This window comes from Lynx rufus, unplaced genomic scaffold (assembly GCF_022079265.1).
Source record: "Lynx rufus isolate CCGP_SWC_20201006 ecotype Redwood Valley unplaced genomic scaffold, mLynRuf1.p SCAF_1, whole genome shotgun sequence".
NCBI classification, from domain to species: domain Eukaryota; kingdom Metazoa; phylum Chordata; class Mammalia; order Carnivora; family Felidae; genus Lynx; species Lynx rufus.
In genome coordinates, this window is record NW_025814823.1 from 195,783,248 (window position 1) to 195,810,271 (window position 27,024).

The window sequence follows — 27,024 nt, forward strand, 5'->3', positions numbered from 1 at the left end:
TGACAGCTGACAGCTCAGAGCATGGAGCCTGCTTCAGATTCTATGTCTCCCTCTCTCTTTGCCCCTCCCCCACTTGCGCACGCGCAAGTCTCTATGTCTCCCTCTCTCAGATTCTATGTCTCTCTCTCTCTCTCAAAAATAAATAAAAACATTAAAAAACAAAAAAAAGCCTGACGAGTTGGGCTCTGGTCCCTACTCTGTCACTTTCTAGCTATGTGATCTCAGGCAGGTCCCTTTAGTTGGGTCTGATTTCCTTGGCATTTAATTTATAGGATGAAATGAGAAAATGTAGGCAAAGCACTCAGGAGAACGTCTGTCTCTTAGTGAAGGGCTTCATAAATGTGAGTTCTTAAAATAATGGGTATTGCAGTCACTGGTGCAGGTGAGGTGGGTAACTCCCCTCCCAGATCCCTTCCTGCCTGTCCTGCTCCAGCCTCTCTTGCACTGGGCTCCTTGGGGCAGGACGAGTGCGCTCCGGGGGAGGTGGGCGGGTCCTCATTCCAGCTCCACCAGAGCCTGCTGAGGCAGGAGCCAAGCCGCTGAGCTGCGGGTTTGCACCTGACAGATACCTTCCTGCTTGCCTCCTTCCAGAGCAGACCTCCTCATCACCCGGAGCCCTCTCTCGGAAGCAGTCATGCCCGTGACAAAGAGTGCCGGGGGCCCCCAGGGAGCCGTTGACCTCAAACTGGACCTCAGGTACCCACCCAAAAGTGCCAAGAGGCTGCACAGCAAGGACTCCAGTTTCTGGGATGGACACCCTTCCGAGTCGCCAGGCTTAGAGAAAACCACAGGCATAACGTGAGTGCTCTTTTCTGCCACCCCCATTTCTGCCTTCGAGCCCGGACGCTTGCCTTGGCAAAAACCCTCGAGTGGCTGCGTCTGACCCCCACCCCATTGTGCAGATGGGAAAACCAAGGTCACAAACGGAGCAGTCAGAGACCGGGTCCAGATGAGAGCGGAGACTTGTGGTCCTGCCCTCCACAGGTGCAGATGGGGACGTTAAGGCCTAGTTACCCCAGGCCATGCACTGGGCCATTGGCAGGAGGGGCGCTAGAATCCAGTGCTGGCCCTACGTCAGTTTTGTTCCTGGTCAATCCTGACCATTGGGAAGTGGGGCAGAATCCCCAACTTCTCAGAGGAGAAGGTGAGATCTGGGCTTAAAACCACAGTGGCCTCACCGACAGCCACGCCTTACCCACCACCCACCCCATCCTCAAGCTACCCTGGCCTCTACTTCGGCCTCTACTTCAATGGTGAGGACATCAAAAGCACAGTATGAGGAAGACTTTCTTCCACCTCCTTGGGGTGTGTTTGGGAGTGGAGGGGGCTTGCAAACCATGACAAGGAAGGGTCTGCAGAAGGAGTTTAGGTGGGGAAGCCAAGCTACGGGGCTCAGCAACCTCGGTGTCCACCACTCAAGCAGAGTGGCCAGTCCACTTAGGAAATGTGGGTGAGGTGGCGTGGTGGAGAGTGCCGCCGCTTCAAGAGAACCTGTTGACCCCACTGGTGTAGTAGAAAAAACACCCGCGTTCACCTTGTGGTTCTGCACCTTCCCTTCCCCAAGCCTCAGTTTTCCCCATATGCAAAATGGGGCTAATTTGGCCTCAGCGCGAATTTAGAGAGGCTGCCTGTGGGAATTACACCTGAAGGGAGGGGACGAGCAGCGGGGAGGGCGAGCAAAGCTCCTTTCCATTGCTGCCCAGGACCCTGTGGACACAATGACTCCACCAGACAGGGCTCAGCTGCCCCGGGGGCTAATCCTGGGGGCTGTGAATTCCTGACACTGAGGGCGAACTCTCCAGGCCTTGGGGCCATCCACTGCTGAGTAGGGATATTTCTCAATCCAAGACCTTCAGGGAAGAGACTAGCTTTCACGTCCTAAACCGACACGACACGTGGTTTGGAGGCAATTTCAACTACTCCAGAATCAAAGAAATAAAAGCATGAGAGAAGTAGAGGGATCCTCTGTGGCTTTTGGAGCGAAAGAGAAACAAGTCAGGCAAGCATGGAACTCAGGTCAGCTCACCCGAGTTCACATTCCCACTTAGCTGCTAACTGGCCTGAGCAAGTGACGGAACTTTCTCTGTGCCCCAGTTTCTTTTCTGTGAAATGACATTTCACTCCTCCCAGGATGGCTGCAGAGGTGATTTGTGCATAAAGCCCTCAAGTACAGCACCCTTAAAAGCTGGATGCTGTGAATCCCAGAAAGGTCCAAGGTCAACAAATGAGTTAGGGCCATAAATCATGGGTCTCCTGCCTCCCAGCCCAGTGCTTTGCCCAGCTCACCCCACTCAGTTTTTAAGTTGGCTGAGTAGCCCAAAGTTAAACTCTGATTTCCTAAGTCCTTTGGTTAGAAATGTCTAATGTGACCTACTGACCCTTCCCTTGTTGCAAAACAAGCCTATTATTGGAGAGCCAGCACAAGTGCTCAGTCAGCGATGCTGACACCCACAGGGAGAGAGAAAGGCACCCGACTCTCTGCCCTCTTTCCCCCTCAATTGTTCTCTTTAACCCTTAACAAATGGATGGGCAGATCCTTGGAAAGCTACAGGATCTAGGGATTAACATAAAGATGAGGGTGGTTGGGGCAATCCTTTAAAAATATCATTCCTCCCAACATTCCAACATTTGCAGAGGCTTAGCAAAGTAGACGAGTTGCCCAAGATGACACAGCTAGTTAAGTAGTGGCCTTGGGATTTAATCCTGGGTTTCTCCAACCTCAGAGACCAGGCTCCTTCCAGAACACATCACAGTCAGTGTCCTTCACAGTCAGTGTCCTTGCTGGAAAGCTCCCGTAGGGAACTTCCAGTGTTTCTAAAGTTGTGGATGTGAACCCAACACCCACCTTGGTTTAACCTGGTCCATGTACAAAGAGGTATAGCAATAGATTGTTTTGTAATTCACCTCCCTGGAACTTAGCCCTGATGGTGTCCTTCACACAACCTTCCGTCTGTCTTAAAGAAGGGGTCTGAGTGTTTGGTTTTGTTTTCGTTGGGGGTTGAAGGAGGCAAGCCACTCCCTAGCTTGATGTCCTGGCCTGAGGGGCAAAAGAAATTCCTCTGGAGCCCAGTCCTCAAATGATCCTGTCTCAATAGACCCCATCTGGAGACCCAAGTCATCTGACCTATTTATTCGGAAGTCACCATGATTTCTCTTTACTGCCAGCCCTTTTCCCTTTTCCCTGAGTTCAGTCCTATTTCAGCTACTAGTTCTCTGACCTTGGATCATTCCCTTTCTGGGCTTCTGTTTCCTCGGTCATGAAATAGCATTATCCCTTTATGCATCCCTTTATGGCCTATTTCTAGGAGGCAGTCCAGTGAAAGTGGGGTAAAGAACAAGGACTCTGAGGCAGTTCTGGGTTCAAATCCTGACTCCCTAGTCTATCTTTGGACATATCGTTAAAAAAAAAAAAAAAAAAAAGATCTTTGTGCTCAGTTTCCTCATCAGCAAAATAAAAGCAATAACCTACTTCCTAGTCTTGACAAGGGGTTAAATGAGGTAATATGGGTAAAGTACTTAGCATAGTGTCTATTATATACTAAATATTAGAATCGTATACACTGAGTGTTAGCTGCTAAAACCAGAAGAGTTTTGGCAAACTGAGATGGTTGGTTACCCCACAGGAAACCCAGAGGTGCCAGTCAAGGCCATGGGGACCGAGAGATGGCCAGGAACCCACCTATCCAGCTGAACTCTGGTGTTGGCATGCTGTGAGAGGAGCCTGTTGGACCTCCTCACCTTCAAACACCTACACCCTCATGTCTCTTCTCCTTTAGAGCATTCCAGACCTTGGTTCACCTGGTAAAAGGCAACATGGGCACAGGGATCCTGGGACTTCCCCTGGCTGTGAAGAATGCAGGCATCCTGGTAAGAGGGGCTGCTGCAGGGGGGGGGACCAGTATGACTGGATTGTAGAAGGAAGTGGGAGGAGAGGCTCTAAGGGTTTTCAGTGGCTTGCAATGAGCAGTCTTTCTGGGAGGCAGCTGGGTCCAGACTTAGAGTCTAGACATCTAGCCAGGGTTTGAGTTCTGGCTCTGCCACAGACTCTGAGTGGCCTTGGCCACTCTGTCCCTTCTCTGGGACTCCATTTTCTCCCTTGTAGGACGCAGGGGTTGGACTATGACTAGTTTTCCAGTTGTGTCCTATGGAGCACTAGCGCTCAGTAGGGGGTCTCAGAAGGAGCCCCCTACTCCCACCACAACACCCACTGGAATTGCTTTAGGTACTTTATCGGAGTACCACTTGAGATTATATTCGAAAGAATAGCTGTTGCTGCTTTAGCAAGCAGGGACTTGCAAAGCAGTTTGCTGGAAAGGCCCTCGAGTGCTGAATGGCGTCTGTGCTACCAGGTATCTCCTTGCAGTGCTCTTCATAAATCCATCCTCTTCTCTCTTCCCATTTCCCTTGACTCCCCCTTCTTCCAGATGGGCCCGCTCAGTTTGCTGGCAATGGGCTTCATCGCCTGCCACTGTATGCACATCCTGGTCAAGTGTGCCCGGCGCTTCTGCCACAGGTAAGGAGAACAGCATCCTCCTGGTGATTCCTTTGATACTCGGGTCTCAGGGACATCCCAGAAACCTCCTAAATAAGCCAGAGTTCTGAATTTCGTCCAAGAAGGCCAAGGAAAAGAGAAAAGCAGTGGGACAGGGATCTAAGGCGAGGCTCTGCCATATGACTCAATAGGTGATATTGATCAGGCCACTGGGCTTATCTGCTTGGCTCATCTGGAAATCAGGCATAAACAATCCATGCCTAACCCTGCCTCAGAGAACTGTGATGAGAATCCACTGGGATCATGGACTTGAAAACTGCTGTGCCCACGTGAGGTATGCATTATTACCCTTGTCGTGTAGTAACCACCCCACTTGACAGGGAAGGAACACAAGCCACCCAAGAAGTACCTCCAGGTGTCTAAGTCTGAACTAGAACTTGGGTCTCTGCCCCGGTGTTCTTTCCACTCTAGCGGGGTCCTGCCTTGCTGTGTGTCTCCTGACTTTTCAGTACATGATCTTAGGTTAAAGTGCCTCTTGGTAACTGTGTGTGTACCTTCTCCCACAGGCTTAACAAGCCCTTCATGGACTATGGGGACACAGTACTGCACGGACTGGAAGCCAGCCCCAGCGCCTGGCTCCGGAACCATGCCCACTGGGGAAGGTACCTTGTTCTTGCTTTACCTGAAGTGGAGTAAGGTACAGGAGGAGGACATGTGTGGCTGTCAGGGATGCCTTCTTCCCTGGAAAGCTGGCTCGTGTGGCACAGAATGTTGGACTTTCCACATGGACGGGGTTCATTGGCAATCTTCCCGATCCAGCCCCCCTCCTTGTATACCTCCAGTGACAGGGTGCTCATTCCTTTGTCTTGCAGCTTTAATATTGTTTGCTTATTTATTAAACTGCATTTGTCCAATTGTACTATGTACTAGGCCCTGGAAATACTGTGGAGAGCAAGGCAAGGAGGCTTTGCTCTCAAAGAACCCATAATCCAGTGGCAAAGACCAGCGTTACACAGTTTAGGAGACAGCCACTTAATAACCACTGGGATAAGTGTGATGAAGGAAAGAAATACTAGTTTCTGGGGTGCCTTGGGTGGCTCAGTTGGTTAAGCACCTGACTCTTGATTTTGGCTCATGTCAGGATCTCACAGTTCATGAGTTTGAGCCCCACATCGGGCTCTGTGCTGACAGTGTGGAGCCTGCTTGGGATTCTCTCTCTCCCTCTCTGTCCCTCTCCCACTCATGCTGTCTCTCTCTCTCTCTCTCTCTCTCTCTCTCTCTCTCTCAAAATAAATAAATAAACTTTAGAAAAAAAAGTTAAAAAAAATACTAGTTGCTACCGGGCAGGTAAGGAGATGCGCATGAGCTCATGTGGGCTGCCTAAGATGGAACAGTTGAGATGAGCCCAGAAGGGAAGAATTCTTGAGTATGAGGAATTACCTAGGGGAAGTGGGCAGGAGCCTGGACGGCCTTCCAGGAAGAAGGAAGAGCAGGGTGTGAAGGTCTGAAGCACGAAAGTATGCATGACAGTTTCAAGGCACAGAAATACTTAGGTAGCTTGAGGGCAGAGAATCAAGGAGATGACGCTGAGGAATGACCCAGGGGCCCAAGCAACCTGTACCTTTTAGACCCTCCTAAAGGCTTTGTTCTTTTCTTCAAAACAACCAGGAAGCCACCGGAGTGTGTTATTCAGGCAAATGATCATATTTGTATTGTTTAAAGATCTCTCTGGCTTTGGGACGCCTGGGTAGCTCAGTCCGTTAAGTGTCTGACTCTTGATTTCAACTCAGGTCATGATCTCATGGTTTGTGGAATCAAGCCCCACATCGAGCTCTGTGCTGCCAGTGCAGAGCCTACTTGGGATTCTCTCTCTCTCTCTCTCTCTCTCTCTTTCTGCCTCTCTCCCACTCACACTCTCTCAATCTCTCTCTCAAATAAAAAAACATTAAAAAAAAATTTTTTTTTAATGTTTAGTTATTCTTGAGACACAGAGAGAGCACAAGCAGGGGAGGGGCAGAGAGACAGGGAGACATAGAATCCAAAGCAGGCTCCAGGCTCCGAGCTGTCAGCACAGAGCCCAATGTGGGGCTCGAACTCACAAACTGTGAGACCATGACCTGAGCTGAAGTCAGACACTTAACCAACTGAGCTACCCCAGTACTCCATAAATAAAAAACATTTAAAAAAATCTTTTTTTTTTTTATTTTTTTTTCAACGTTTATTTATTTTTGGGACAGAGAGAGACAGAGCATGAACGGGGGAGGGGCAGAGAGAGAGGGAGACACAGAATCGGAAACAGGCTCCAGGCTCTGAGCCATCAGCCCAGAGCCCGACGCGGGGCTCGAACTCACGGACTGCGAGATCGTGACCTGGCTGAAGTCGGACGCTTAACCGACTGCGCCACCCAGGCGCCCCAAAAAAAAAATCTTTTAAAAAAATCTTCTGTTAGGAGAATACATTGTAAGCAAGCAACCATAGATTTAGTGAGACCCATGAGAAGGCTATTGACAATATCAAGGCAGATAGCAGTGACAGCTGGGACCAAGCTGGTGGCAATAGGGATGGGGAAAAGTGAATTTGGTTATGCTTTGGACTGTGGACTGTGGGAAAAGGAAAGGCAAGGTTGACTCAGATTTCTGAGGACTTCTGTTTTGGACAAGTTGAGTTTGAAGTTCAAGTGGAGATGGCAGGTGGGTAGTGATATATATGGATTTGAACATATCTTCATGCAAGAGATACAGAACCGAAGTCATCAGCCATGGTGGCAGGGGTCAGAAGAGGTCCCTCAGGGAGAATTTATCGTGAGAAGAAAAGGGAAGAAAGACCAAGACATCAAGGACCCTTGGCTGTGCTGAAGTCCTCCTCCGGCAACTCCTGTCTTTTGCTTTCAGGGGTGACACTGACAAGTCAACCCCTTCCATTCTGTGGTACTTGGGGCTAAATCTACTCTTACGTTTTTGTTTTCAGGCCTGTCCCCACCCTGTCTGCATACTCTTTTCTGAGCACCATGTATGCCAAAGTCGCTGTTGAATTCGGATACCCTACACCATTACAGTCCCTGCGCTGTGCCCTCTCATGTAATGTAGTCGACAGACCATCATGGGTCTGGGGCCTCCTTTGGCCCAAAGCCTGTTCACATACTGAATCAATAAATTCAGCCTCTGAGCGGACGAGGGAAGACTTTGGGGTGATAACCAGAACTTTCCCAGAGTGTGAGCCAAGAGGAGGCTTCCCCTATCACTTACCCCTCAAATCCTTGTACTCATCATGGGACATATTAAGCAGCATTTACCTGGCTGGCTCAGTCAGTAGAAGATACGACTCTTAACCTCAGGGCCATGAGTTCAAGCCCCACACTGGGTGTGGAGCCTAGTTAAAAAAATTTTTTTTAATTTTTTTTACTGTTTATTCAGTTTTGAGAGAGAGACAGAACATGAGCAGGAGAGGGGCAGAGAGAGAGGGAAACACAGTATCTGAAGGAGGCTCCAGGCTCTGAGCTGTCAGCACAGAACCTGACACAGGGCTCGAATTCACAAACCATGAGATCATGACCTGAGCTGAGTCGGACTCTCAACCGACCGAGCCACCCAAGTGCCCTGAGCCTAGTTAAAATTAAAATGAAGTTAAAGCAGCTTTTCCTGCTCTTCTTGGGGCTCTTGCTCCATGAATCATCCCCTCTCCTATAACTTGAACTTCTATTTTGATCCATGGTCTCTTCCTCTCAACATTTATTTATTTATGTTTTTCAACGTTTATTTATTTTTGGGACAGAGAGAGACAGAGCATGAACGGGGGAGGGGCAGAGAGAGAGGGAGACACAGAATCGGAAACAGGCTCCAGGCTCTGAGCCATCAGCCCAGAGCCCGACGCGGGGCTCGAACTCACGGACCGCGAGATCGTGACCTGGCTGAAGTTGGACACTTAACCGAATGCGCCACCCAGGCGCCCCTCTTCCTCTCAACATTTAAATGCACTCATGCATCGCCATCTTAAAAATAATGAAATAAACTCATAAAGTTTCCTGGACCTCATGCCATCCTCCAGCAACCATCCTATCTTACATTCAGCAGCTGCTTATTCAGCAGATATGTACTGAATGCCTGCAGTGTGTCAGGATGTGTTCTAGGCAATGGGTCTACAGTGATGAATGGAAGGAATGGACCCATCAAGCCCAGACTCACACTTAGCTCTGTGAAAGAACAGCACACCCTCTGACTTTGCTTCTGTACATCTGGTTCACACCACTTCCGTGGGTCACCTAGATTTTCTGTCCTTACGCTTCTGTTGAAGCTCTTTCCACCAGTGTCCTAAAAGGCCTCTTTATTGCACCTTCTTTGCCCTAGAGAGCCTCTCAACAGTGTGGGTACAATTGGCTATTCTCTTCTTCAAACATTCTCTCTTCCCTTGGCTTCTACTAAACCCTCTTCCTTGGCTTCTACTAAACCCTCTCCCCACTCCTAGTTTCCCACCTACCTCTCTGGCCAGTCCTTTGCTTTCATTGCAGGCTCCTTTGTTTCTGTCTCCCCTTTAAATATTGGTGTTCTCTAGGGTTTGGAACTCTGCCGTCTCTTCTCCTCCCCCCCACACACTCCCCAGCACTGACCTGCCTTCTCAAGACCTTATCCATTACTGACAAATCAGCAGTTCCAGACCCTATATAAGGGTCTCCTTATATATAAGTTGTCTATATGAGTGGTCTCCTGAATGTCTCTTCTAGGAACCTCAGGCTCAATAATTCAGTTACTGAATGTGTCAATTCATGCCCTTCTCCTAAAACCTGTTCCTTCCTTCCAGTTCGTTTTGTTGTCTGAGCCAAAGCCCATCAGTCACCTTTCATCATTTCCTTTCCCTTTCCCCCAGATGTAGGTGGTCAACAGGTTATTTAAGTTCTAGATCCCTGGTACGCCTTAAAATGCTTTAATGCCTTTGTCTTTGTCCAGGCTGCTGGACACCTCTGTTCTTGTAAGAATCTCCTATCCAGTCTTCCCATCCTGAGTCTTGCCCCCTCCAATGGATTCCACACAGCCAGAGAAATCTGCCTAATTCCTCTGCTGAAATGCTTTCCTCACTTCTTCCTCTCCATCTCCTCCTCCTCGTCTTCTTTTTAAAAATATCTCTCTTTCTCCCCCTCCCCAAGGGATTCCCGCCGAGGTATTGGTTTTTCTAGGAAGGCTCCCTGCTCTATAATTTGGGGAAAGTGTCCTTTTCACCGTGGCCCTTGGTGCCATATTCTTTTTTGTCCATCTCACCCACGACTCTATGAACCCCTAGAGGAGGGCGCCATGTGTTATTTGTGTTTCCTCAGAGCCTAATGAGGTGTCTGGCACCTGGTGGAAAAAATTTTAATGTTAATGATAGCTAATTAAAAATGTGGTGCCTACTGCCCTACATCAATTTAGTATCGATTGTAAGGAATGCCACAGAGCCAGGGATGGGGGAGGTTCCTAACCACGAGGAATCTCACCACTTGCTGAGCTGAGAGTGTGAGGATGGTTGAGAAACATTTTTTAAAAAGAACTGTCGTTACCTCACTTCTTACTGCCCCATTGTTGACTGAGGTAGCAGAACGGAGGGTGCTGGTACAGGGACACCAAGCCCTAGGGACAGACATCGAATTGACAAATCAACTCTTCTTTTATAACGCATTTTCTCTCTCTCCCTTCTCTTCCAGGCATATCGTGAGCTTCTTCCTTATAGTCACCCAGCTGGGCTTCTGCTGTGTGTACGTTGTGTTTCTGGCTGATAATTTAAAACAGGTAGAGTCTTCTAGAGAAGGTGGAAGGGAAAAAGATGTGGAAGAGGAGGGTCCTCATTTAGTTGTTCAGCAAATGTGGCTTCTTCTCTTGGGCTCCTAGTGTCTTCATCAGTACAACAAAGGAAGTTAAATTAGATGTTATCAAAGAACCTAGACTTCCCCCAATTCATGTGTCTGTTCTACAAGTGGTTACTTTTTTCATAGTACCCTTGGTCTGGTACCTTGGACCCATTCTCAAAGCCCATCTCTAAAACTGAGCTGGAAGGAACCTTGGATTTTGTCAGTTGTCCAGCCTTGGAGCTTAATCACCCTTAACTCTCCTAAAATGGATATGGTTCTTTTTGGATGATATCTAATCTTCTTTGGATGATCTTTTTTTTTAATTTTTTTAACGTTTATTTATTTTTGAGAGACACAGAGCATGAGCAGGGGAGGCGCAGAGAGAGACAGAGACAGAATCTGAAGCAGGTTTCAGGCTCTGAGCTGCCAACACAGAGCCCGACATAGGACTTGAACTCATGAGCTGTGAGATCATGACCTGAGCTGAAGTTGGACACTTAACCGACTGAGCCACTCAGGCGCCTCATTCTTTGGACCATCTTTATCTACCTTTAGCTTCTTAACCTCCGGTTTAACAGTTGTTGTCTCTAGGACGTTGTTTTGATCTAGCCCAGAAGTTATCTTGTAGCAATATAAGCAAAATAATATGGGTAGTAACAAAGGCCATCCTTAGTCAATGATTTAGAAATTTAGAAATGTAAAGAAATTAGAAGGAAAAAATAGTAAGCATTCAGAGTTAACGTCTGTTCTATGTCAGGAACAGGGAGCATGGTATGGGCTTCCCCTCATTCAGTTCTCTCCATAGCCTTATCAGAGTAGGTACTGTGGCTATTCCCATTTCGCAGATAAGAAAACTAAAGCTATGAACTATAATGTATACAAGATCACAGAAGCACAGTCAAAAATCCAGGCCTTTTGACATCAGAGCTCCAGTTCTTGAACACCATACCATGTTGCTTTTCAAAATGAAACAAAATTATTGTTAATTCAACCACTCAGGTTATTGTTTTAAGTTAGTATCAGCTGGTGAGCATTTTGTAATGTCCTTATATTTTTAAATATAACTTCTGCTAGTTTCATATTTCATCACACAGATTAGCCATGACTTAGTCTTCTGTCGTTGGATATTTTCTTTTTTTCCCTTTGTTTTTCTACTATAATCTGTGGCAATGTTTGTATACCCCTTTATTTCCTTAGCATATATTCCTTAAGGTAAAATTATGGGGGTCAAAGAGTTTGATTGTTTGAAGGCTCTTAAAACACGTCATCAGATGGCCGCTTGGAAATCAGTCTGCTGAACGTTATCATCTCTGTCTAAAGACATAACAAGCATTCACTTGAAGAGTTTGCAGGCTCAGTAGAATGTATTCTAAAAAATAAAAAGTTAGCATCAGTGTATTTTGGTGCTGGGTCAGGACACCACTGACAACACTCTGAGGGCAGGGCTGCTTAATTGTGAACTTAAGGGGCAAAATACGTGGGGGCAGAAAAGATCATTAGAGCAAGGGAAGTCTCCCTTGTGGAGGTCCATCTGGGCTGGGTATTGAAGGAAGGTTGGAGGAGAGGTTCTGGCAGCCAAGAAGGGAGGCATGAACACCTGGAGGCAGGAATGTGCAGGACTTGGCCAGGAGAGGCAATAAAATTGGTTGTAGAAGGTGTCGGCTTTGGGAGAGGAAGAGCCTTCCAGATTGAATGGTGCCCAGTATAGAGGACCATGAGTGCTGGCTAATGTGCCAAATATTTTTCCTATTATAGTGAGGAATCAGAAAAAAAATAGACTTAATCGTTCATTCAAGTAGCTGTGGTATGTTAAATGAAAAGGAGACTTCAAAATAAGAGCATATGCTGTGATTGCAGTCTTATAAAATGAAAAGGATGCATATGATACATGTAATTTGTGATATGGTATAGAAAATGCATAAATGGGGAGCACCTAGGTGGCTCAGTAGGCTAAGCGTCCGACTTCAGCTCAGGTCATGATCTCAAGGTTCATGGGTTTGAGCCCCGCGTCAAGCTCTGTGCTGGCAGCTCAGAGCCTGGAGCCTGCTTCCGATTCTGTGACTCCCTCTCTCTCTGCCCCTCCCCCATGTGTGCGTGCTCTCTCTCTCTCTCTCTCTCTCAAAAATAAGAACATTTAAACATTTTTTTTTTAAAAGACAAGAAAATGCATAGATGAATATATTCCAGGACATTACCCTGGCTACCAACGGGTACTGAGATTATCATTGCTTTTACGTTTTCTTCTTGCCTAACTCTAGTTTCTAATTGTTCTAATTGTATTGCTTGCAGAATACAACTGTATCAGTTAATTCAGGCTGATTCTAAATGAGGGTAGTACCGACCCTCTTCTCCCCCATTCCCCCTGACTTTACCAGGGGATGTTTGTATTGTGTGCAGAGGGGTGTTTCTTGTGCATCACAATGATTGGGGGATGCAAATAGCTTTTATTGGGTGGGGTCCAGGGATGCTAAATGTCCTGCAGTGAATGCAGTCCTGACAAAGAATAATTCTCTCACTCAGAATGCCAGTATTGGTCCAATTAAGAAACAGTAAGCCATGGGTTTTTTGGTTAGAAGCAAAAGAGACACCCACCCTAACTCCTTGTGAGGCCCTGGCGTGTGAGACATTCCAGCTCTTTGTGAGGGATTTGATTATGGGCCACGCACTAAGCTCATCGTGTGGCCAACAGATACATTGAATCTTCCCCCTTGCTTTTCCCATTTCTTCCTCAGGTAGTGGAAGCAGTTAATGGCACCACCAACAACTGCCATTACAATGAGACAGTGATTCTGACGCCCACCATGGACTCTCGACTCTACATGCTTGCCTTCCTGCCCTTCCTGGTGCTGCTGGTCCTCATCCGGAACCTCAGGGTCTTGACCGTCTTCTCCATGTTGGCCAACATCAGCATGCTGGTCAGCTTGATCATCATCACCCAGTATATTGCCCAGGTTAGTGCACACCACACACCTGACCCCTCCAGTGGGCAGAGGCTTTTCTCTAGATACCTGCCTAGAGCCAGCCCTGAGGGTAGGTATGTACCTGACTCTCCAGCCTAGTACCATTGTACCATTTTTTCCGCAAAGGTGTCTCTGCGCAATCTCCTTCTTCTCGGTATCTCCTCTTTTATATTGCTTCTCCAATACTTGTCAAATTCTGGGCTTTGAAAAAAATTATACTCTGTAAGGAAAACATCTTGATTGGTGAACTACCAGACCATTCCTCTAATGGTTAGATAGCAGCAAAAGGCAAATGAAAAATAGGATCCCCTACTGGATCCTATTATCACAGAGACTAATCTCAGAAGACCACAAGCAAATCTGTCACAATGCAAATTATGACGCCTTTGACGTTGAATTATGGATACTGATTTTCCCTCAATTTCTACTTTTCCATCCTTTCTAATTGTATTTATTGGACAAGGCTGCATAGAAATTTAAACCCTTGGCCTACCTCATACCTTTCAGATGTTATTCTCTTTCAGAAGTCACAAGAAAAAAAATTATCGTGTCCATGGAATTTTTTGTTTAATTTTTTTTAACGTTTATTTATTTTTGAGACAGAGAGAGACAGAGCATGAACGGGGGAGGAGCAGAGAGAGAGGGAGACACAGAATCGGAACCAGGCTCCAGGCTCTGGGTCATCAGCCCAGAGCCCGACGCAGGGCTCGAACTCACGGACCATGAGATCGTGACCTGAGCTGAAGTCGGACGCTTAACCAACTGAGCCACCCAGGCGCCCCTTTTCCATGGAATTTAATAAAAATAACAAATTAGTTAAGTATTGTAGGAGGACTACAAATCGGTCTTATATTCCTTAAGACAATATACTAATAAATCCTACAAAAGTGAATTTCCTAATGAGATAGCTACCTTCGAGTCATTTTTAGACCATTCCTGAGGTGGCCCAGTTAGAGAAATAGCTCTGTAATTGGTGTCATATTCCAGGTCACAGGGTACATAAAATATTTATTCCAGTACTTTTCTTCCCTTCAATTTATAACTCATTGAGGATCTATAAAAGGGGACTTTCATATCTATCTAACTACTTCGGACTCCCTAGAATATCACTCAAACTATACACACAGCACTTTCTGTCACCCCTAACCTCTGGTACATACCAAGTGTCCAAGGGCATTTCAGGCTGGTACCAATCTGTGGTGTGTAAGATTTTCTTTTGGAGGATTCTGGTAAGCCATACTCACATCATGAGGTCCTGACCCTTCAGTACTTTGAATACCTCAATGTCTCTTTCCTCTGGCTCTTCGGTATCGTGTGGTGTTAAAATCAGCTTTGGTGCCTACTTCCTTTTGAAGTTTTCTGAATTTCTTGACATTTGTTTTTGGTTTTGTTTTTGTTTTTTAATTTAGATTTACTGTCAGAATATTCTTATTCTGACTCTTAAATGAGCCCAAACACGCTTTAAGAATAAAGGTCCTACTACATTTCTCTCTCCCGTAGGAAATTCCAGACCCCAGCCGGTTGCCACTGGTAGCAAGTTGGAAGACCTATCCTCTGTTCTTTGGAACAGCCATTTTTTCATTTGAAAGCATTGGCGTGGTAAGGTTGGAATTGGGGTAGCCTTTCCCCGGTGCTGTGGGTGGCCTTCTGAACAGGAGCCGGGAGCTCTGGGTTTCTGGGTTTCTGTGTGCACATAGGAGAAAGTAACCTCTTGTCCCAATACATCTATTAAACATTTATCTTCATGCCAACATGTGTTTCCTAATCTTTTAAAAGCAAGGCAAACGGAGGTATACAATTTACAGGATGTAATGAAGCAAACAAAAGGAGTTTTAAGCTGGAAAGTACTACACGTTTACGATGGATTATTATATAGTTTGTGCTTCCACACTTGAGGAAGGGAAGTGCTGTGCATGTAATTTTTGTTTACTTTTAGTTTACATACAGTGCAATTCACTTGGGGGGGGTGTACATTTCTCTAAGTTTGGGAAATGCATAGAGTCATAGATACACCACAATCAGGACACAGAACAACTCCCTCACCACAAAAAAAAAAAAAAAACCCTTGTGCTGCTCCCATTGTAGTCTGCTCTCCCCGCCCCCCCCCCGCCACCGACCCCTGGCAACCACCCTCTTTCTGTTCTCTGTCTCTATTGTTTTATTGTTTCCCGAATATCATACACATGGGGTCATGCTGTATGTAACCTTTTGAGACTGCATGTAAGATTATCTGTGTTGTGGGGCGTCTGGGTGGCTCAGCTGGGTAAGCGCCCAACTCTTGATTTCGGCTCAGGTCATGATCTCACTGTTCGTGAGTTCGAGCCGCGCATCGGAGCTTGGGATCCTCTCTCTCTCCCTGTCTCACTCTCTGCCCCTCCCCTGCTTGTGCATACATGCACATGAGTGCCCTTTCTCTCTCTCCCTCTCTCTCTCTCTCTCTCTCAAATAAACTTTATATATATATATATATATATTTTTTTTTAAAAGATCATCTGTGTTGTTGCATCCATCAATAGCTCCTTGCTTTCGATGGCTGAACATCCACTGTGTGGGCAATACCGCGATTTGTTTATCGGTTTACCTGTTGAAGAGCAGCTAGGTTGTTTCCAATTTATGACAATGGCAACATTGTTCATAATAGTCATAAACTGGAAATGACCTAACAGTTGTTGAATTATAAGAATTCTATACATATTCCAAATGCAAGTCCTTTATTGGATATATAATTTGCAAATATTTTCTGTAGTCTGTAGCTTGTCTTTTCATTCTCTTAGCAGTGCCTTTCATAGAGCAAAAGATTTAAAATTTGATGACGTCCAATAGATCAAAATTTTAGTTTTATGGATCCTGCTTTTGATGTTTTATCTAAAACCACTTTGCCTAACATAAGTCCACAAAGATTTTCCCCTCTATTTTCTTTTAAATATTTTATAATTTTATCGTACATTTAGATCTGTGATCCATTCTGAGTTAATTTTTGATAAAGATGTTTATACATTGGAGTTCATTTTTGTTTAATAGGATGGCCAATTGTTCCAGCATCATCTGTTGAAAAGACTGTTCATTCTCCATTGAATTGCCTTTGCATCTTTACAGTATTGTCCTCCATGAACATGGGATGTCCTTCCATTTATCTGGGTCTTCTTTCATTTCTTTAAATAATGTTTTGATCTTTCACATCCCATTTCCATACATGCACAACTTAGGGCTGAGCCCAGGACTTCACCCACAGATGCAGGAGACCAGTGTCTCCAGCATCCTCCTATCCATGTTTTCCTGCACACTCATCAGCTTCCAGTGGCTTTTTTTTTTCTGGTTCTCTGGCTAGAAAGCTAGGGTTTTAGCCTCCCTATAGTGCTATGCACACTTCCTGTGACTGAGTCTGACTGGGGTTAAGCACTGAGAGAAAAGAGAGGGAAAAACTAAAATAAAAACAAATGAATGAATGAATAGGGATTCCTTCCAGGGCCTTCTTCATGGACATGCAACCTGTGCAATCACATAGAGACCTGCCTTTGGAAGGATCCCCTACATGGTTAAATGCTCTGCCTTCCTCGTCTTGAAATTCTTGATTTTTGAACAAGGTGCCCTGCATTATCATTTTGCATTAGACCCTGCAAATTATATACCAGTGCTGATTTACCCCTACATTCTATAGACCCCCAAGTCCCCCTCCCCTAGTTCCTTTGCTCAAAGAGAAAAGCTTGTGTCAGATTTTTAGGTGCCTGTGTGACCACCACAGTCACTGGTCCACCAAGATGCTGCTTTGTGACGGGGACTTGCCCTGGGAGTGTGGCGTTGAGAGTAAAAAAGGAAACAAAAAAGTAGGGACCCTCTTCATACTTTTCAGAGTCCTTGGGTAGTTGTTTTGTGTATCCTGCCCAGGGCTTTTAGGTTTAATCAGGAAGAGAGCTATGGTGGAACGTGCTTACACCATCTTAATGGAAATGGAAGCACTTTATATTTAGAATGTTGGATACTCATGGCAAAAAGCAGAGTGCCGTGGTTGAGTAAATGACTTTGGAGGCACACTATGCTGGAATCTTACTTCAGCCATGGGTGACTCTCTGAACTCTAATTCCCCAGCTAATGATGGAAGTAATTGTTCAGTAAGTATCAAACACCTACTAGATACTAATGATGATCAGTATCAGAGTTCAGATTACCACTAGAAATCTTCTAGCCCAGTGTCCAGCTTTACAGAAGAGGAGCCTAAGCCCTGACAGGAAAAGGACTTGAGTCAGGTCACCAGCTGGGAACAGCTGCAGCTGTGGCTAAAACCAAGCACTCCTTACTCCCAGTCCAGGGACTTCCCACTTTATGTGAATGGCCATTTATCTCCTTGGTTGATTGTGGGAGGAGAAAGGAGAGAAGGAGAAATCCAGCTACTGCGTAAAAAAGTCATTGTGAGCCTGGAGAATTTATGCAGCAAAAATGTATTGCAGGAGCACCTGGGAGGCTCCGTCGGTTGAGTGTCTGACTTTGGCTCAGGTCATGATCTCGCAATTCGTGAGTTTCAAGCCCCACATAGGGCTTTGTGCTGACAGCTCAGAGCCTGGAGCTGCTTCAGATTCTGTGTCTCCCTCTCCCTCTGCCCCTCTCCTGCTCATGCTCTGTCTCTGTCAAAAATAAAGAATAAAACATTAAAAATTAAAAACAAAAATGTATTGCAGGGTGGGAGAACTCAGGTTGGATTGTTCGCTTTCCATATAATCCCCCAGACATTTTCCTGAGCACCTGCAGCAGCTAGAAGCCTGCCCCTCATCTGGAAGAAAGTGGAAAGACACAACCATGACCCTGACATGGCATCCCCCTCAAGCATTTTCCATTTGCATGGAGCTGGGATGCGTATAGGACAAAAAAAGGAGTTAACAGTACAAGGGACTAGATGCTAAGGTCCTACCGAGTAATAAATATATCTAGCACTGGAGGGGTACAGGCAAGATTGGATACAAGCAAGTACTTGAACTTTGGGGGACAGCCCCAGTCTGCCGCAGTCTTCATCTGCAAAATAAGAATTATATAGGGTCCATCTTCATAGAGATGTGGTCTTCACAGTATTAAAAACAAGAACAGTTAACATTTACTAAGCCCTTACTGTATGCCATTACAGTCCTCACGTAAATCTCAAAAAAAAAAAAAAAATTCCAACAGATAAGTTTTCAGATACAGAAACTGAAGCACAGATCAGCCTAATGGTGTGTGTAGAGTGCGCTTTACCCACGGCCTGATCAAGGAGAAGGAGAAGGTGGAAGCGGACTGTCAGCTGAGAGAAGCCTAAGGAGGAACGTATATGGGACGGAAGGCCAGAAGGTTGGTTCCAAAGATAGACGTGACCTTGGGGTGCCCAGCAGGCTCCAGGTAGGCGGTCTCAACTGGGACGCTCTTAGGGCCAGATATACACGTGGGGAAAAAGGATCCTGAGAATGCGTTGTGCAGTGGAGCGTCCTGCTGGGGAACCAAGAACCCCCAGTCCCAACACTTGTCACCGGCTCACTGTGTAAGCCGAGTCTCAGCCTCCCCTTCTGGACAGAAAGCAGCAAATGCGCTAGAATCGGAAGTCTCAAACTCAAATGCCTTTAGCGGGCAATGTGGGCAAAGAGGCCAGGTATATGTCAGTGTGAGGGAAGAGGCGGGCCTGGTGAATGGGGCAAGAATATTGTACCCAAAGGCATTCACCTTCAATTGTCTAAAAGGCTATGGCTGGCCTAACAAAATGCTTCTGCTAGCCAGATGGGGCTGCCCCAGGGCACTGAGCTCCTTGGTCTGCACAACCTGAAGAGCCCTTCCAGCTCTGAATGTTCCAGGGCTCATCTTGTGAGTCCAGGCCTGCCGGCCGGCCTTCCTTCCTTCGTCTTTTATTGTCGTAAAATACACCTAACACAACACTTACCATCTTCACCATGTTTAAGTGTAGAGTCCAGTGGCATTAACTACATTCACATTATTGGGCAACCATCACCACCATCCGTCCCCAGAATTCTTTTCTTCTTGCAGAACCGAAACTCTGTACCCATTGAGCAATAACCACTCACTCCCCCCTCCATGAACCCAGCATGCTACTTTCTGACTCTCTGAATTTAACTACTTCAGGCACCTCATGTAAACGGAGTCACACAGTATGTGCCATTTTATGACCGGCTTTTTTCACTCGGAATAATGACCTCAAGGTTCATCCGTATCACGGCATGTGTCAGAATTTCCTTTTGTTTTAAGGCTGAATGATATTCGTCGTACGTATATACCGTCTTTGTTTATCCATTCATCCATCACTGGACCCTTGGGTTGCTACTGCCTTTTGGCTTTGGAAATAATGCTGCTATGAATATCAGTTCCAGCCCTTGCTTCCGGTATGTTGGGATATACTCAGAAGTGTCATGCCTTTCTTCTTTATGTTCATGTTCCTCTCTCTCCTTCTTCTCTCTTTTTATGCTATGATGCTTCTGTAGGTTCTTCCCCTGGAAAACAAGATGAAGGATGCCCGCCGCTTCCCAGCCATCCTGTCTTTGGGAATGTCCATCATCACTGCCCTGTACATTGGCATCGGGGCCCTGGGCTACCTGCGGTTTGGAAACGACATCAAGGCCAGCATAACCCTTAACCTACCCAACTGCTGGTAACTTCACAGGCCCTCAGGTGGGGGGGACGTGGGGCCGGGTAGAAATGTGTGAGTTACTTCCTCCGGCCTTCCACAGATGGCAACTGAGGCCTACAGGGCCTCCACAGCGAGAAGCAGAACTCTCGTTGGCACCCTGGGCTCTGGTTTCTCTGTCCAGGGAGCTCCTCTTTGAACAACGGCCTCCCGTGTTGAGTGAGGCCTTGATAGCTTTAGTATGGAGGACAGGATTTAGGAAGAGAGAGAAGTGACAGTCCTTGGGCACCCAAGGAGAGAAAGGAGGGGCCCTCGGGGAGAATAAGAGGCAGAGAAAGGAGTCTTTGGGCAGCAACACTCATTTCCAGCGACACTTCCTAAGGCCTATGCTACCAAGCCTTCCTTGCCACAGCCAAGGGTATACATCCTCCCGGTCAGAGTAGGAGAAAAAAGTAGTGAAGCAAGGACCAATTTGGGACGACCACTGTGAACATTTTATGTTCAAATGCAACCAATTCATGCAACAGTTAGCTGACCCAGACTTAGCCAGGATTTAAATAGACACAGGAACCCATATCGCGTTGTGTGGCACTGTCTCCCACACCCAGGCAGGTCATTAATGACAGGGGGCTTGTCTTTTTAAGGGTCACTTGGAGGCTTCATTTACCTAAATGGGGCCCCTTTCTCAAGTTGATAATGTCATGCATCAAGCATTTCCTGCATGCCAGTTACGTGGAGACGCCAGTCTAGGCACGAGGGAGCTGGGGGGCACCGACTGAGTAGGCTAAGATCTTGAACTTCGCTACCTGCCCCAGCTCGTGATCCAGCGAGGATGGGGGAGGGATAGGTAGTGTATAGACACAAATGGAACAGAAAAAGGAGCCCTCCAGAGCAGCAAAGAGGCTTTGGGAACCTTTGAGGAAAGAAATCCATCAGAACGGGAATCTTTTTGTCCAACAAGGCAGCTCTGTCCAGACAAGGACGACTCTGTCACTCATGGGCCCAAGTCTCTGTTGTGCCACCTTCTAGCTTGTGGTCATGGGTGATTTCCTCAACCTTTCTGACCCTCAGTTTCTTCATCGATAATGCAGAGTTTCCCCGGGGATTAAGTTGGGCATGTCTAAAAATATCTGGCGTGCAGTACAGCTCAAAAGATGGGAATTTCAAAAAAATCAATGGGATTTGGACAGGTGGAAATGGAGTAAAGTGGTGTTTCAGGAAGAAGGACTAGTGAGAACAAGAAACTCAGAAATGTGGAAGTTAGTCTAAGGAATGGCTCCCAGCACACACACACACACACACACACACACACACACACACACTCATTTCTTAAGTATGTGAGATGTAGCTACCACATTAGTGGACTAAAGGAAAAAGTCTTATCTCCATAGGTCAAAACAGGCTTTGGTAAAACCCGACACACCGTCTCTGCCTCAGTCCAAGGCCTACAAGGGTTACTTTCACCCCCAGCCTGCACACGACCCTATTTGTAGACCACGTCTTCCTGCAAGGGTTCAGGACTCTGCAGTTCTCTCAACCCACTAGAAGCATTTGTTGAGGGCCTGTTATGTGCCAAGAGCTCTGGGGGAATCCAGAGCATTGCTAAGGACTGACATTAGATCACAAGGGACGAGAGTATTTTAGACCCAGGGTTTTTGGTCTTCACCACTTAACACTTCTGTCTCGCTGCACGGGGTACCTGGCCTGAGCCTGTAGTTCCTAAAACCTAAACTTGACCACCAAGTGATAGTGGCTTGTGAAGGTGTTGCATGTAACCATGCTCAAGATTCTATTTGGAGATGACTGGTTTCCATTCGAATTCGTGATACTTTATTCTTTAGTTTTCACTGCATGCTCTGCTGTGACTCCCTCTTAGCTCCAAGAAGCCCCCTGCCCATCATGTTGACAAGGAAACTGCAGCCCCGGGGACTATCCCAAGGTCAGAGGTTAATGTTCCTAGGGCCCAGGCATCAGAGCACAGTGGCCTCAGGGAGCAATGCTCTGCTTTGTCCCGCAGGCTGTACCAGTCGGTCAAGCTCTTGTACATCGTGGGTATCCTGTGCACTTACGCCCTGCAGTTCTACGTCCCTGCAGAAATCATCATCCCCTTTGCCACCTCGCAGGTGTCAAAGCGCTGGGCACTGCCTCTGGACCTGTCCATCCGCCTCGCCATGGTCTGCCTGACATGTGAGTACAAGGCACAGCAAAATGGTGCTCTTTCCCTGAGGGCTATCAGGAATCAGCCAGATGGTGAAGGATAATCATGATAACCAGCATTGTTTGAGCACTAATTGTATTTCAAGGACCATACTTTACAAGTAGTAACTCATGTAAGCCTCAGGGACAACCTAATTCTTACAGGTACCTAATTAGTCAGATTTGCAGGTGTCCAGCCTGAGGGAGTGACAGCTTATTGAACAATAATCATCATCATAAGAACTGATATTAAATACCTACAGTGTACCAGCCACTGTGCTCTTTTTTTTAATGTTTATTTATTTTTGACAGAGAGAGAGAGAGAGAGAGAGAGAGAGAGAGAGAGAGAGAGAGAGAGCATGAGTGGGGGAGGGGCAGAGAGAGAGGGAGACACAGAATCCAAAGCAGGCTGCAGGCTCCGAGCTGTCAGCACAGAGCCCGACGCAGGGCTCGAACTCATAGACCGTGAGGTCATGACCTGAGCCGAAGTTGGACACTCAACCGACTGAGCCACCCAGGCACCCCATAGGCCGTATTTCATAGTATTTTATTCAGCCCCGCAGGAACCCTAATGAGGTAAGACTATGATACACTTCACTTTACAAAGGAGAAAACTGAAGCAGGGAGCAGTAAATAATTGGCCAGGAGGTGCCAGAACTTGGATTTGAACCCACATCATCTGAGTCCAGAGCCAACACCCTCCAAGACAGAGGTTTGTGGCCAGTGAGTCTAATCGGACAGCAGAGGTGTGTTGTTTGAGCCTGAGTGTTGTATAAATTTCAGCCAACGTTTAAAATGTCTGAGATCTGATATACATCCAGACTTCTAACATTGCGGGGGGGGGGGGGAGGAAACAAAATGATTTGGCAAGCCTAGGCTCACATTCCCACTGGCAGCAGTGAGCTGGACTTGCCCCCTGGGCTTCAGCTGGCCGCGGTTACCCCCTGGCAGCCCTCCTCATGCTCCAGGCCCCATGATCCAGGGCACCCCATCTGTGCAGGTGTTTTAGCAGGGGTGAAGGAGATGACAGAGATTTCTGTGTGGAGTGTGGTATTCCCCAGCTATCCCTAAGTCTCCTTTAATGTGTTATTTTTGAGAGAGAGAGCGCGCGCGCGCACAAGCAGGGGAGGGGCAGAGAGGGAGGGAGACACAGAATCCGAAGCAGGCTCCAGGCTCTGAGCTGTCAGCACAGAGCCCAATGCAGGGCTTGAACCCACGAACCGTGAGATCATGACCTGAGCGGAAGTGGGACGCTTAACCGACTGAGCCACCCAGGCACCGCTCTAAGGTTCCTTTTAATTGTGATTCTAACACTCCTTCTCAGGGAGATTCTTGCTTCTTGCTGTACTAGACCAACCTATGCAATTCAATGGACACTGGTTTTCTTTCTTTAAAGTGATTTGTCCCCAGTTTACCCCAGGAAGCAGGGACACTACCATTTGGAACCTTAGAGATCAAGGACTTTGTCCTCGAAGATAAGAGTTCCTGAGGCCTCCAGCTTCTGAATGCATTGCCTCAATCAGCACAAATGAAGAAACAAATTGAAGTAACAATAAAGATAACTTTTCTAAGGGCTTTACATCAATTAACTCTGTTATCTAGGGACATAAACCAGTTTAAAACTTTAACACCGCCTGCAGTGTGCGCCATGCTACCTACAAAGATAGATAGCATTTATCCCCATTCTGCAGAGGAGGCAACAGGCTGAGAAGGAGGCTAGGGACTTCCCCAAGGCCACACAAGGGGAAGCCAGAACCCTGCCTTCCAGACCTGTTGCGGTTCTGATACACCACACTCCTCCACAGCAGGCCCGGGGGAGGCTTTTGGGCTTTCTTGGTGAAAATCTGCCAACAGGTCAAACAAGGAATGCAGAAGCCCACACCTGTAAGATATCCTAGTAAAAAATGGATAAGTTCAAAATCCTTAGCTTCTAGTGTCTGTTAGATGTTTTCTGACATGGATGTAAAACCTGGAGAAGATACTCTTTTAATGAGCCCCTGCAATCTTGTTCCAGCTGAAGACCCCTTTCCCCTATAAATAATTTCACATTCTAATTGTTTGCAAGTAAGAGGTGCTTATAGTTGTGTTAATTATTAAAATGTTAGCTCTAAAAAGTTTTTTTAATTTAATTTATTTTTTAAGTTTGCATCCAAGTTAGCATCTAGTGCAACAATGATTTCAGGAGTAGATTCCTTAGTGCCCCTTACCCACTTAGCCCATCCCCCCCTCCCAAGGTGTGTGTGTGTGTGTGTGTGTGTGTGTGTGTGTGTTTAATTTCTGTCTTTTTGTACATTGATGCGTCCCAAACAGATGGGACAGTTCCCAGAACTGATATTTAATATTATTTATTGAGTAAGAGCTTAATCGTTGTTGAATAATGGAGGATTCAAAGTGTGCCTCGGTGGCATAAAAATTATTTTAAACTAAATTTGAACAAACAGCAGCCACAGGGAAGGGAAAAATAAACCCTTGTCTAAACGTCCATTGCTGAATTAAGGAGGATCCCAGAAGAAGTACAGCCTCTATAGATCCCCTCTCTGGAAGGTTTTCAACCAGAAAAAAAGACTAACCATCATCACAGACAAATTCCTTAAATAAATGATAGGAACCAGTTATGACTTCCACTTTTTCTTACATAGATGCTCTTTCTGCCCACTCCTTTCACCCTATGAGACAGGCATGTGGACCCCTATCTTTGGCTGTTCTGGGAGGAGCCAACTCATCTGAAGGTTCCCTAACCCTAAATAGACTGTCTTTTGACCGGTTAATCCATTGTCAGTTCATCCCCAGCCTCTGCCTCCCCTCGCCCCCACCCGGCCTAAGTAGGCAGAGGGAAGATTTCTCTTCCCAATAAATATGAATGCATATTTTAGAAAAATCGTTAAAAACACACCAATTTTTTTTAAGTTTATTTATTTTGTGTGTGTGAGAGGGAAATCCCCAGCAAGCTCTGCAGAACCTGATGTGGGGCCTGAACCCACAAACCGGGAGATCGTGACCTGAGCCGAGGTCAAGAGTCAGACACTTAGGCGACTGAGCCACCCAGGGGCCCTGAGACACGCCAGATTTTTAATGTGTAACCTCTAGTGAATATGATCAGAGTATTACAGGACTTTCGATGTTTTACTTATGCAATTAAATGTGAGAAAAAACTGGTTTGTGTTTTAAGAAAAGGATTTTAAAACCAAACTTGAAAAACTTGGCTAAGTCCCAAAAATCCATGCATCGCATATCATCTCCTGCAGGCACCTTGGCCATCCTCGTCCCCCGCCTGGACCTGGTCCTCTCCCTGGTGGGGTCCGTGAGCAGCAGCGCCCTGGCCCTCATCATCCCGCCCCTCCTGGAGATCACCACCTACTACTCGGAGGGCATGAGCCCCCTCACCATCGCCAAGGACGCCCTGATCAGCATCCTGGGCTTTGCGGGCTTTGTGGCAGGAACCTACCAGGCGCTGGACGAGCTGATCCTCTCGGGAGGCCCTCTCACCTTTTCCAACTCCACCGTTTTTATTCAGTGAGCATGGCACTGTCCTGTCCGTACCCACCAGCGCCTGACTTTTACTGATGTGGATATCTTTTATATGCACTATCTTTATTTTACCGCTTTATCCTTTTTCTGGGCCAAGTCGTGGTGAAACAAGCAAAGACTCACTGGCTACAGGGTCTAGATGGTAATTTAAAAATTTGGTTTTGTTATTCCTTTTCTTTCCATCTCTAGCTTTCCATTAAGTCGAGAGCTCTCCCATGGAAGGCTCTTGATTCCATCCAACTTTTGGGCAATTCACGTCGCCTTGAGTGGTGCTAGGCACGAAGAAGCCACCAGGGGGAAACCAAGTGACAGCAACTGGCAGAAGGACGTGCAGCTGGCTAAGGCTGACCCTGATCTGGTAGACCAAGGGTTTCCCCTTTTCCAGATCTGTTCAGTGAGCAAAGACTAGGGGACAGAACCTATAATCCAACAAGGTATGCATGGCTCCTGTGTCAAAATGGGTAGGGCAAAGAGGTCCAACGTTGATGTGCCAATGTGCCAATGGCATGGGGAAGTTGATGTGCCAATGGCATGGGGTAGGGGAATGGATAATGCCATTACAGTATTTGGCATTATTTACCTCTTAGCTCTTGCAACAAGCATTCTCCCTACGGTGTGTCAAGCATAGTTCAAGGTTCTTACAGTAGGTTGCAAAAATGGCCACAGATTCCTCTTGACAATGTGACTTTGCAGCTCCTCCCATCAAGAGGTGAAATCCATGTCTCTACTCCTTGAATCTGGTCTTGTCCTTGTGACTTATTTGGGCCCATTGAACATCAGTAAATGTGATGCAAGCAGAGATTTGGTGATGGCTTGTGCATCAGGACTTTCATTTCTCCCTACACTATGGGGTGAAGATCCACCAGTGGAAGAAGCCTGAGCTAGCCTACTGGAGGATGAGAAGCCATGTTGCCCAGAAACGAATCATCCCAGTTGAGCCCATCCCTCAGATCAACCAGCCTGCCAACTTCTGACACATGAGGGAAGCCTCCTAGACTACATCCAGCTCCAGTCAAGCTGACCCAAGTCGTAAGAATTGCCCAGATGATCCACAGAATTGTGAGAAATAATAAATGTGGTTTTAAGCCATAAGAAGTGGGAGTTTTTATGCAGCAAAAGTTAACTGATACTCTAAAGGAGATATACCAATGAGTGAGAAAGCATCCCTGCCCTCAAAAAAGCTAATTTACTATTCACTGGGGGGGGGAGGCAAGGGGGGAAGAATTATAGGTAATCACCTAAGTCGATACCATAACGGGTCCTTATAATGACAGAGGGACACTAACTGCTCTTGAGGACAAAGTATGGCTTTCCACAGGTGGTGCCATCAAACTGGATTTTGAGTAAAACTTGGGTCTCCTGACACTGAACCTTTCCCTCCTTCCACTCCGACCTGCCTCCTTGACAGTCCTGGGCCTTTTCTCATGTCTGCGCTCGGCTG

General features: G+C 46.6%; 1 protein-coding gene across 1 annotated transcript; it reads left to right on the top strand.

The window, feature by feature from the left end:
* Positions 1 to 634: 634 nt before the first annotated feature.
* SLC36A2 (solute carrier family 36 member 2) lies at positions 635 to 25,572 on the top strand. The gene is made up of 10 exons (XM_047073580.1): positions 635 to 798; positions 3,777 to 3,867; positions 4,425 to 4,513; positions 5,059 to 5,154; positions 10,164 to 10,248; positions 13,040 to 13,258; positions 14,768 to 14,866; positions 19,717 to 19,883; positions 21,877 to 22,046; positions 25,301 to 25,572. Exons 1-10 carry the CDS (start codon positions 635 to 637, stop codon positions 25,570 to 25,572), a joined length of 1,452 nt encoding a protein of 483 aa, XP_046929536.1.
* The last annotated feature ends 1,452 nt before the right edge of the window (positions 25,573 to 27,024 follow it).